The sequence below is a fragment of the Pezoporus wallicus genome, unplaced genomic scaffold (assembly GCF_028554395.1).
Source record: "Pezoporus wallicus isolate ANWC-B61680 ecotype Strahan unplaced genomic scaffold, APGP_CSIRO_Pwel_v1 scaffold_6446, whole genome shotgun sequence".
Classification (NCBI taxonomy): Eukaryota; Metazoa; Chordata; class Aves; order Psittaciformes; family Psittacidae; genus Pezoporus; species Pezoporus wallicus.
The window spans coordinates 6,861,371-6,873,854 of NW_026636264.1; the positions used below are offsets into that span (position 1 = coordinate 6,861,371).

At 39.2% G+C, this 12,484-nt stretch overlaps 1 protein-coding gene across 1 annotated transcript; it reads right to left on the minus strand.

Moving 5' to 3' along the window:
* Nucleotides 1–2,205: 2,205 nt before the first annotated feature.
* On the minus strand, nucleotides 2,206–10,277 carry LOC130594084 (inhibitor of apoptosis protein-like). The gene is made up of 8 exons (XM_057399769.1): nucleotides 8,804–10,277; nucleotides 8,604–8,703; nucleotides 7,372–7,450; nucleotides 6,759–6,798; nucleotides 5,473–5,715; nucleotides 3,830–4,084; nucleotides 3,634–3,675; nucleotides 2,206–2,841 (listed from the first exon to the last, which is right to left on the minus strand). Exons 1-8 carry the CDS (start codon nucleotides 9,675–9,677, stop codon nucleotides 2,648–2,650), a joined length of 1,827 nt encoding a protein of 608 aa, XP_057255752.1. The 5' UTR covers nucleotides 9,678–10,277; the 3' UTR covers nucleotides 2,206–2,647.
* Between the last annotated feature and the right edge of the window lie 2,207 nt (nucleotides 10,278–12,484).

Here is a 12,484-nt window from a genome sequence, read left to right on the forward strand (position 1 = left end):
TCTTAATTTGTACTAAGCACACTTAGGGTTCCAGTATTACCAGTTCCTAGGTCTGAACATCAAATTTCAAGTCATTTGCTTTATTCCTTAACAAGCTTTCATAACCTTTGACAACTTTTTAAGTTGCTACACAAAAGAGCCTTCAGAAACATTTCAAGACCAGAAAAGCAAACATATGTTAATCAAAACTGTTTAAAACTACATGCTACGTTTGAAATATTTACATGTTTAACACCAAAATTAAAAGGAAGACATGTACATGTAATGAAGTTGGACAAAAGATATGAATTTAGAAGAATTACAGCAAGCCAGCTGACAGTTAAAGAATCCTATGTACAAGGAACATATTCCAAAGCATTGAAACAAGTAGTGCCAGCTAATGCACAGCATTAATTGGTGCTGCAGAAATTATGAAAACATGGGTGAAACCAAACATCATTGTTGCTGAATTCACACTAAAAATGTTTAAAAAGACAAACCAGTCCATATTCTTACACCTCTCTCCTCACCCCCAGACAGCAAAGCAAGACTTCTCAAAATGAGCAACTCCAGTAGTATTTTGATAGGGACTCCAGCCCATGACATGCTGCTTGGAGATACAGGATAGATGGCAGCTAGAACGTATTTGTGTCTTCCTGTGCTCAACTGTCCTCACCAAATTTAAAGTGATAAGCTTTACTGAAACAACCTGAATCTATTAACAAATCAGCCTCAATCGTGTCATTAACAAATAAAAGTACATGGTTTTGCCCTTTTTAGCTATCCAAAACTTTGATATAACATGCAGGCTGCAATTATGCTAGAAATAAAATTTACTGTTAACTTTGCATACAGCCTAAACCCCAAACGCAGTGGACAGATTGCCCTAGATGGCAGGTGATTATAGAAGGAGATCCAGAGTTTCCCTTCACCGACTCAGAGGGGGACTTTTACTAACTTACAACTCAGATGTACCACAGGAAAGATGTCTACAAGCATCAAACATAACAGCACCTCTAAGTGTTAGTGGGAATTTATTTGCTAGTGACAAACATTTCCCCCCACTAAACACAGGCCTTGCTCTAAGCATTGGGCAACCATTACAGAGGGTGAATCACGAGGAGTCACAAGCTGCATAGCCCACGCAAGCTCTTTTCAATGTATACACTTTACTTTTTCACACACACATGGGGGGCTCTCCTTTTAAAGGATACACATGTATATCTAAAGCCACGTATGAAGTGATGAAAGCCAGTTACACGCACACAACTTGAAGTCTGAGGAAGCCAATGTTTGCAAGGTATTTTCACCTCACACTACAGAATGTAAAGACACCACAGTACAGTTAAAAACATCTTATTTCTAGCAGGGATGAAGATTGAGAGATTCACACTTGGGCATGAAGATACGACTGAAGACAGCTGACATAAGAGCCAGACAAACCAAAATCACCACTGCAGGATCTGATTTCATCCTGCATTCCAGTGTTTGACATTGAATCCCTGTAAAATACCTACGAACCCCCTTCCCTCCGTGGGTATCTACTATGCAAGTCTACAGATACAAAGCTTAAAAGGATAAAGTAAGAGTCAAAGAGTAAAGAAACAGAAGTCCCTGAACTACCAGCTTACAAAGTAAGACCCCATGACTTGAGATGGGGCTAGAAGATCCTATATAATTGTACAATCATAATTAAGTTCCAAACACAGAAAAGTAGCTTTTACATTTTAAGCCCTAGCATAAAGGCTATACTGCTGCATAGCTACCCTCTGCCTCATCTCTAAGGTCATGGGGGGCAGGATTTCTATTCTTTGAAAAACCAAGGAGAAGGAAGTTCCAGATGCCATTACGGTGGGGTTTTTTCATGGGGTTTGTTGTTTGTTTTTTTAATGAGGATAAAAATCAAAACCTTTTGCTTTACCAGTGGGAATCACCAAGCAGCAGACTCTCACTCTCTGCTCAAAAACGAATAAAAGACACACAATTAAATTTTATTGTACTTTTACAGGTAAATAACCAACCCCAAACTTCTGCCAGGAGAAGCAGTCTACAGATAAAAGCCAACAATGGGAAGAGAGAAAAGAAGCGCTTGTTTGAGAAGCAGAAATATTTTAATTCAGTCTTCATATACACTATAATTAAATACACATTACACAAGTATCTACACAAGGCAGAACTTTAAAAAAATAACTCCTGCTGTCCCTGCAACAGATACCCTCTTTTCTCCTCAAGTCCACAATAAAGCCAAAACAGAAGCCAAAGCAGTAACTGAAGTTAATCAATATTAATTATTAATAAACAGCAATCTTAATGTATTTCCTCACATCCACATGGAGGAAACTCATGAGTTACACCAGGCTCAATTTTAAGATCCAGAATTTTTTTTTATTCAAAGTGACACAAGGGCACATGAGTGAAACTGCTTTCCTTAAAAAGGAAAGTTACACAAACTTCACCTGAGTACTGAGCTAGCTTTATGAACAGAAAGTCTTTGGCAAGGATGGGCTGGTATCCCCATAATGGTGATACAGTTTACTATTACGCAACAGTGTTAGGTAGTTGATTAATCATCTTCTGTATCACAATTTTCCACTCTTAGGACACTGCTGGCTTAAGCTTCAGCAGCTGGAAGATAACACTACCGAAGACATTTTGGAAGTTTCCCTCTTTATGAAAGGAACGTACGAACTGTGCCCTTTATTGTCCCCCTGCAGATAGGGCATTTTCTAAGGGATGGTGCACAATGTTTGCATACCACTAAGTGACCACATGGAATAAAAACAATGGAAACTTCTCTGTCCATGCAAACTTTACATGTTCTTTCCTCCTGCAGTCTTCTTAATTGCTCTTCCATAGGTAAACCTGAAAGAAAACATTTAACTTTTTAACAAGCCTGAACATATACATCCATGTTACCCTTTCTTTCCCTCTCTGTATTCACTAGACAGCAGTAAGACAGTAAGTACATTTTCAGAGTTCAGAAAGTGGCATGCAAGGAACTAGTCTGTACATTCCACTTCTGTGAGATAACAACAGCTCAAGGGTTGGAGGCCAACCCCATGTTAGCATTTTAGCAAATGCTGTACTTTTCTTGCTTGGGTATTTGAAGCCCAGAGCACAAGCTGACTGGTGGAAGTGAGCTACGTTCAGGCTTGTATACTTTTCTGCAGTCTATTAACTTATTAAACTACAGGACTAAGAACCAGAGCAAACTCAGTCCCACATCTGGTAAGTTTTTAGCTACCCCACTGTTGGTCAAGCTACATTTTAGGACACCTATAACCTACTCTGTAAAAGCAGAGATGATGACACCTGTTGTGAAATGCTAACCTATTCACTGTCCAGTCTCTACCAAATCCCTGGAAAAAAATACTGTACAAGGATCAAGTCCAGTACGTGCTTAAATTGTCAAGCTCCAGAAAGTTCTACCTATGACACAAAAGCGTATGTAAGAACATAGCTTGCAGCAGACACACTTGCTTTCAACTTTGCGCATGCACTTAACTTCTTCAGGTAAGTCCATTTTACCAAAGCAGAATTAGGGACAGTGTAAAGTGCAAAACCTATTTCCTTAGCAAAGTCATTTTCTTCTTTAAGATGTTAGCTGTTCGTCTCACAATACCCTTTAAAGTAAGAAGGTAGAGTCAGAGGTACCTGAAGCATCTTCTGCGGGAATATACTTCAAGTTCTTCTCCACTAAAATAAGAGAAAAAAAATCCTTAGTCATTTGGCTAATCTACATTCAAACAGCATCTGACTTTTTTTTTTTTAATCTTTAGGTTGCTATGACAGCACTGATTATGCATTTCTACAAAGTTATATCTTTAAAAAAAGAAAGAGACACACATACCAAATAAATCTTTGTACAGTATGGGGTCACAATCTTGTAGACAGTTTCTGAATATGCTGGCTGCTTCATTTCCTTTCACTAAAACTGTATCTATCAGTTCCCTTGCCTGCAGTGCTGTCTGAGTCTTTTGCTTAATAACATCATGCGTAAGTTGTGTGATCACTTTGGCTGACAGCAAACTCTCGAGGATTGGAAGTACACATGTTAAACGTTGGAATAAAGCCATTCGGTTCTTCCGGATTAAGGACAAATCATCTGGAATGCAGAGAATTAGATGTTTGTTAAGCAAACACTACTCCAAGTTGCATTTCTGCTTAACAATAACTGACACGTATTTTAAACTGTTTGAAATGTTCACTTACTACACATTGTTGATTAAGAACCGAGTACGTTTTAGTGGCACTCACACACGCAACAGACTTAAGAAAACCACATACAAGCAGCTTCTGAGCTGAAGCCTTTTCACCAATGAAGCCTCCTGCTCCCACATCTAACTTAAACTATCTGAGGGGATTTTGTCTAACTTCACACTAGCAAGACTCACTTAGAATTACAGAATACCAGGTTGCTAGGGACCTCAAGCATCATCTGGTCCAGTCTCTCTTGGCAAAGCATGACCTAGACTAGATGTTCCAGCACCCTGTATAGATAGATCCTAAGTGTCCAGTGCTGGGGAATCCACCACTTCGCTGGGGGCATTACTCCAATGGCTGATTGTTCTCATGTGAAAAATTTTCCTCTTCTGTTCAACAGGAATCTCCCTGGGAATAATTTGTGCCAATCACCCCTCATTTTTACACGTGACTCCTTGTAAAAAGGGAGTCTTCATCTTCTTTGTAGGCATCCTTTCAACTTAGGTTCTCCACAGAATTTCAAGAACAATGCCTCTGCATAACACCAATGCTGACACACTAACAACCAAAAGGTTTAGTCAGCGGCAGTCAAAATCATGTCCAAGATGCAGATATAAATCAAACTTTTCTAAGAAGTGTCCAACAGAATTATGTGGAAGAAAATCAAGTACAGCACAACCAGACTTGTGAGATTGCCTTTTTTTATATAGATTATCACAAAAAACAAAAAAAAAAATTTATGAAGATTTAATGGCTGAATTCATCTGTGTTTTGATATAGAATGCAAGTAGGAAAGCAGCAGTCTTAATTCAATTTATAACTGAGAAGTTTCAATACTGCTTCACAGACTCAAAAACAGTAGGTTTTTTTTAGGCTTCAAATCTTGTATGCTATTAAAGCAGTAGGAAACATTAAAGACACTCAAACACAGTTAAATAGCTGACCTAAACGGTTGAGTCAGACATAGAAAAAGCCGAATTTTAGCAGTCTTACAGAACGTAAATTTGTAAAAATTTCTGGCCTCTTCTATGAGCTGGGTATGGCAGCTTACCAGCAGGTGAAGAGGGTGGGGTGATTCTGAACCCTCAGCACCCATATGAACCATCCTCCTGAAGGGAGATGAAACAATTCCCAGACTGCTAGCTCCATACAGATACCCTGACAATGCTTTTAAAGAAGACAATCCTAACAGCAATTAAGTAAATCACTTACTGAATAAAAACAATTATAAAAGCTCTACATCACATAAGACACTTCTGCTTTCACTTTTTTTCAGTGCTTCATGCATACCTGATGCCACTTCTTCAGATTGTTTCTCTTTCTCTTCTTCCCTCTCTTCATGTTCAGCAGTGAGCAGATCAGACACAAGATCATGAATATCCTTGTAGTTTTCCCCAGTGGCCAAGATTTTGCTTTGCACTGTCTGCTTTATTAGCCTTCTACAGAATCCCATCTCCAACGCAGTTTTAACCACAGGTGTGTTCATCATGATTACATCTTCTGAATGACTCTCTCCAGGTTCAAAATGAAAAACTGATTGGAGGAAAAATACCATCAGTAAAATACCTATACAACCCAGAAGTCAGGCACAGCAACATCATCCACACATATGCATATATACACGAATACCTAGCATTAAAAAGCTTTAATGGTTAAATAGCTGGTTTTAAGTAGCTAGTTCAAAAGTAGTTAGTTAGAAGCCAGTTTCTTAAATACAATTGAACTGAACACATACTAAACACCAGTCCATGTGAGGCTTTCACTAAAGAGAAGTCACAGATAATTCCATTGTTTCTTAGCAGCGTTTTTTATACTTATTAATAGCCTTGAAAAATGTTGGGGGTGTGTCAAAATTCAAAGTTCACAATAAGACAATTGTTCTATTGCAGCTCTTCAGTATTATCAGTATTTTCCATTCAACATACTAAGCACCAGACACATGGGATTCCAACTCGCTGTCCTCAACCAGCAGGAACTCCGATAACCCACTCACCCTCTGGGAGGAGTTTACTTCCACCGTAACTACAGTCCAACTCAGAAAGACTTCACTCTATCAGCTTGTCCTACCCTCTCCTTGACCACTACTTCTCAACTCTGAGCATTTATCTAGCTACACTAGTAAAAATGGAGTATTTTTATATATACTATATATATACTACTACATAGTCATGACACCCTCTAGTAACCGTTCCACCAAGTTCTATAACATAACCCAATTTAACAAATGCCAAATTGATTTGTTTAACCCAACCATGAAAGTAGAAAACACAGATACAGCAGATGCCAAATCTCAGTGTGATCTGTCAGTGTGAAAATAAGAAAAACGAAAGACGAGATATCTTAAAGGTGCTTCCTTAAAGTTTGTTCATGTAACAACATTAGATAGAAAATCTTTACAATAGTGTTCTTTCCAAGAAAATGTAAGAATTGTTATGCAAATCACCTCCGGATAGCATATCATTAACTCTGCAAAATAACCGCATCACAGAACAGCTTGGGGTGGAAGGGACCTTAAAGACCATCTAGTTCCAACCAAAGTGCTGAGGAAGTTTAAAAACACATTTTAATATACATACTTGGGGGATGAGCGTTTTCATCTACAGAGGTTAACAAGAGCTGTGGAAAACAACAGAACGACATTAGTATCAAAGTATTGCTTTTCCCACTACATAGCTTTCTAACACATTCTTCCTTCATCAACCATGCTAAGATTTTTATTTGAAAATGTATTTGTACAACTATATAATCAATATAAAGTTAGCGCTGATCACTTCCATGAAAAAGAACTTCATGAAGAGTTCTTCTTCCATGAAGAAGTTCGCTTACTCTTGCCATAAGAGTTATGGATGGAAATAATTCAGGCTATCCACAACGGATTTCTGAAATAACAATTACTGATTGGCATTACTCACTGAAATTTATATAATCAGAATTTCCCTCTCCTGACACAAAGGAGCTCACTGGCTCATGACACTTTCCATACATACCTGTACAGGTTAATCTCTACTAGTCCCAGTCCATTAGCCATGGTTCAACAATGGCTTAATTTCTGTGCTCATGAAGAGCATTTATCACGTCAGACACCTGGTTGAAAGGTATGCAGAAATGAGGCAGAAGGATGGACTGAACTCCCCAGAAGAATGTAGCAGTCTTTTTGAAGGAAAAAAATTACAGAACAGTAAAGTTTACCTGTTCAAGAAGATGGGGGAACCTGGCCTGAATTTGTCTTACAAACTCTCCTCCTTTTACACGAAGCAGATACTCACATCTGAAAGGTTAAGTATACTGAATTATACTTTCTATTGCCAAAGGGGAAAAAAAAAATACATAAGAACGACACACTTTACAGTAACACAGCATAACTTAATTATATATTTCTTTTCCTTCATAAGTGAAAAAGTTCTCTTAACTGGAAGCTTGATGTAGCCTGGTGACACTTGGATAAAGCTTTCCATAACATTCAGCCATCAGTAGGCTTAGGTATATAAATGCAGCAGCTTTACATTCTGCTACCACTTCTAAGCAAAATAGCATGTCATGAGAAATGACACAGTGTCAGCATCACTACACAGTACACTGATAAACTGTTTTTATTTCACATCTTGGCGTTCTTATCCCCCACTTAAGTAATTCAAAATAAGTTTGCAACATTTAAAACCACTATCAAAGCCACACCTACTTCACTAATGCAGAATGGATCTCTTTAGTTCATCTACTGACGGATATAACACAGAAGGTAGTAAAGGTGTCATTTAACTCTATGTATATCATGTAGTCCAACAGTAGCTGGTAAATTGCCCATGAAAGACTAGTTGATCTGTGATGTAAATTATTAGCTTTCCTGAAATTAAGCGCAGCTATCTGTCATGTAGGCAGAGATTTCCACAGGCACAGAGAGCAATTAAGTATGCAACTGCCATTTAATTATGGGGGATGTTAAAAAGTTACATAATTTTTCCAAGAGACATGTTAACAGCTGCTGAAATCTTCACAAGCCTTACCACACCCATGAAACTAAACTGCATGAGCCGAAAGACTGGTTCAATAGCTTTCAGCATGGGCACAGAACTAGAGCAAGAGGGTTAGATGTTCCTTCTACTTCATTTCTCAGCAGCTTTTGCTCTCCCCAGTCTGCCTTCTGACTGCTTCTCTTAGGTAGGTATGCTCATTAACAATGCAGCCTCACAGCTTTTAATTATGAAGTGGAAAGCATTAAATATCATGCTTAATGAAGAAATGTTTTAAGGTCAACTTAGCACTTCAGAGCTTTTAAACAGAGGTACATGAAATACATCCAAATAAAGGAGTGAATTTGTACATCACATAATGAAGTTAAACAGAACTATGAACCACAGTACATATCTGTCCAAATCAGAAGTATTAAGGATGTGAACAAATTATGCTAAAGATTTTCAAGTTACCTTGGAAACCACTTTGCATGCTCAATCCATGGATCATCTCCAGATTCCCAGCACCTTAAACCACCATCACAGCAAAAACACCTGACATCATCATTGTGGCCTTTAAAAGAAACAAGGCAAAATATCTAGCAAACATTCACACCATTTATGTAAATGATGACACAGCAATATGAATAAACCCAGAGACTTCAGTTTCTTACCTACATAGTAGAAACCAGCATCTGCAAGCTGTTCAGGCTGAACTAGAATTCTAGTTGGCCAATTTATGAATGTTTTAACACGCGCTTCATGAGTTTGCATGCTCACGTTTGAAACATTGAAACTTTGCTGGTCTCTGGTGAGGCTCTCCAAAAAATGGCAGTTAGGAAAATGTCTCCGATGTTCTGACATAGCATTATCTTTTGGTTCCCAGTTACTCAGCTGACCACCACAGCTGAAACAAGCAACTTTGTCTGCTGTCCCCAGGTAGTAAAGTCCAGCCCTTGCCAGATCAGCAGGTGAGATAAACGTCAGTGGCCATGAGTGAAAAGTGCGTAGCCTAGCATCTTCTGTACTCATGTGAGGATTGTGAAACTTAGGTCTCAAGAATGAAAGATCTTCAACTGCCCTAGCAGTTACTGGGTCTTGAGGAAAACTGAAAAAAGAGCCACTGAAATATCCAACTTGTTCTGAACCTTGAGAAAGTGTCATGGAATGTAGAGATGGCAAGAGACTGTTTACAACTGGAGACGAAAAGGTAGAATGAGAGGGCACTCCAAGGTTGTTAACTGAAAGCATGCTTTGTATAAAACTGCAGCTAGGATACAGCTGTTTGTGTCTTTCCATAGCATTATCTCCTGGTTGCCAGTTGTCCAATGTTAAGCCACAACTGAAGCACTTAACTTTATCTTGCACACCAGTGTAATAAAACCCAGCCCGGGCAAGACTCCGTTCTGACACCGGCACATTAATGGGGAAAGTAGAAAATGTTGACATTCTGTAGAGTTCACAAGTTAAGTCATATTTCAGCTCACCACACACAGCACTCCGCTTCATGATGCTAGCCAAGAAAGGGCTGTTCTCCACTATGTTCATAATGGACTATATTTGGAAGAATGGGACAAGTCTTCCTCTGGGAGGTAGTTGTGTGCACTAAAGGCAATTTGGAATAACCCGTCTGTACAAAAGAAAGCTTGAAAATTAAATACTTTAATGTGCAACTTTGAATGCATATGTGAACAGAATAAGTCCCATGATTAACAGCCTTTAAACATCCAGGAAGTTTTTGTATTTTAGTTTATACAACTGCTATCTGTGCAAAAGCTGCCCTATCCCATTTTGGGAATTGAAGAAAGCATGTCAAAAAAGACTTTCCCTTGTAAGATCTAGTCATAACATGATTTCCTTGTACTGTATATCTGGGAAAGCAGTATCAATTTGTCAGGCTAGTGGAAGTGGGATCCAGACTGGGAAAACCTCAAATGGGTTTACCAAAACCCTTTGTCAATAAAGAAACTAAAATGGGGAGCAACTAAAACTACACCATTTTTAACTAAAACATGTATTACGTGATTTAATAACTATTTCACCATAGACAGCTTACACATGTAAAGATTTTAGTTTGTGTATCTCATTAGGAGGCTGAAAATAATGGTTTACCAAGCTCAAATGGCAGATGAAAAAAAAGAGCCCCTGAACTGATCTGGAGTATTTGCTACTACTAGACTTAAAAAAAAACCAAAAAAAAGCCACCAAAAAAAAAACCAACCCTCAACTTCCGTGTACTGTTGTAACAGTTGCTGAGACTAAAGAAGTTAGTTTATACTCAAGTTCACATATCTTGACTATTCAGCTATGAGATAAATCCTCTACACTGCCTCTGATGCATGAATTCTCCATTAACAAGCCTGGAGTAACTCCAGGCTTTTCTGTTTATAACACTGTCAGCACAGAGAGCAAAGCATTTCAGTTTTAACCTGGTGCCTTAGTTACAAGTATAGAGTAATCAAATTTAAGATAAATTAATTGCTTTGTGTCAGGACATTCTGATGCTTTATGCCACTGAATTAAGTTGTTCCTGTATGCCATCCTTATGGCTTACAGAAGCAAACAGAATCCTCAGATTAAAAAAGAAATAAAATTTGAAGCCTTAGTTTCTTTGTGCACAGAACTACCTCCCAGAGTTCAGACCGATGTCCCTTTAAGGTGCCTACGCCTCCATATTTATGCTGAGTGTTCACAAGAAGAAACTGTAAGTATTTATAGTTTCAATCATTGAATTTTTTCGGGCAGAACAAAACCTGCAAAGAAGAGAGAGGAGCGTTTCAAAATACACAAAATCAGGATAGTGTAATGTCTATGCAAACAGAGACTACACAAATTGAAATATTAACATCTCAAGATAAACTTTTTTTGTAATGTTAGCTGGAAAGCTTCAGGGATCCAACTTTACATACTGTTACATGGAGTGGATTTTACACAATTTCCCAGTTCCTGACATATGCAAATCTATTTAATCCACAATTAAATATTAAATCCACATTCACCTTCTAAACACTTGCTAAACCTTTCTGGCAAGTGGATGAATCTTACAGTTTGATCACAAGCTGTATAACCGAACACAGTATCTTGTAGGAAAGAAGATGCATCCATTTAAATGGATTTGCAGATTCTCAAATAATGACGATCCAGTTTTATTGCACTAAGTTAAATTAAGAGTACTGAAATTTCTTATTTACGCAAGTCCAAAGATACCTAAGGCACAGGACACCAGCAAAACTGAACTTCATAAGAAATTCAGGTAAAAGCAAAGATGAAATTCAAACATTTTTAAATACATAATTTCACATTTATTCATATACAGCAGTCTGTTTTACAGTACCAATTCCTTAGAAGTTCTTCCAGGAAAGACTCAAAACAGATATAGTTGTCATGATCAGAAGCAGCCCTAGGAAAAACACCTACTGGAAAACATCTTAGCATTTCCTATTCATCTCAATAGCTCTCAGCAGATTTGTTCTTAAGATGGTCACACTATTACTACTAGCTTCTTAATCACCGAGCACATTAGTTACAAACGTTTTAAACCAATCCACTCCTTTAACACCAATGGTAGGTCTAAAGGTATCAGCACAGACATATTCTGCTAATCCAAGAAATTAATTCAGTTTCTGTACTGGAAAGTCAGATCCCTCAGAGCAAACGCTGGAAATACCAGAACAAACCGAGACCCTAGTAATCTTAAAACATTTAGGTTCACTTAAAGATGAGATACTGAGGTCATTTTCTGCCAGACACTCTTCCAGTATTATCCTCCACTATAGCCCAGAGTAGCCATGATTTCCACAGCTACACAACTGCTCTGAATCTCAAGGGCATTTCTTCTTCTGTTATCCTGCAGTATCACCAAGAAGTTAGTTAAGTCTAGAGCAGTGAAATTTAAAGTGCAGCAACCTCAAAGCTCGATATTCTTCTGCTCTGGCGCTATAACCCAGGTAGAACACGTTCACCTTCTGAGCACTTTCCGCTAAATTCACAGATCACGTCACAGCAGCTGCCCCGCACTCCTCCGCGGTCCTCACCGGCACGGCCGGGCCTCGCCCGCTGTTCTTCCACCCTCACGCTGCCGCCACCCGCCTCCCGCAGGGACCAAGTCCCGCTCCTGAGCGGCCATCCTGCAACGTCCCCCTCCTCCACCGGACACCCCTGCTCGGGGCAGAGCAGGCCCTCAGCCCGCCCGCCCTTGTTCTCTACAGCCCCCGCCGTGCCCAGCGGCGCCGCTGGAGCGCATCTCCCTGCCCGCCGCCCCGTCAGCGGGCTCAGCTCCCGTCACGGCCCACACAGCAACAGCAGCGCAAACCCGGCAGGGCCCCGGCCCTCCCCGCCCGCACCCTTCCCTCACA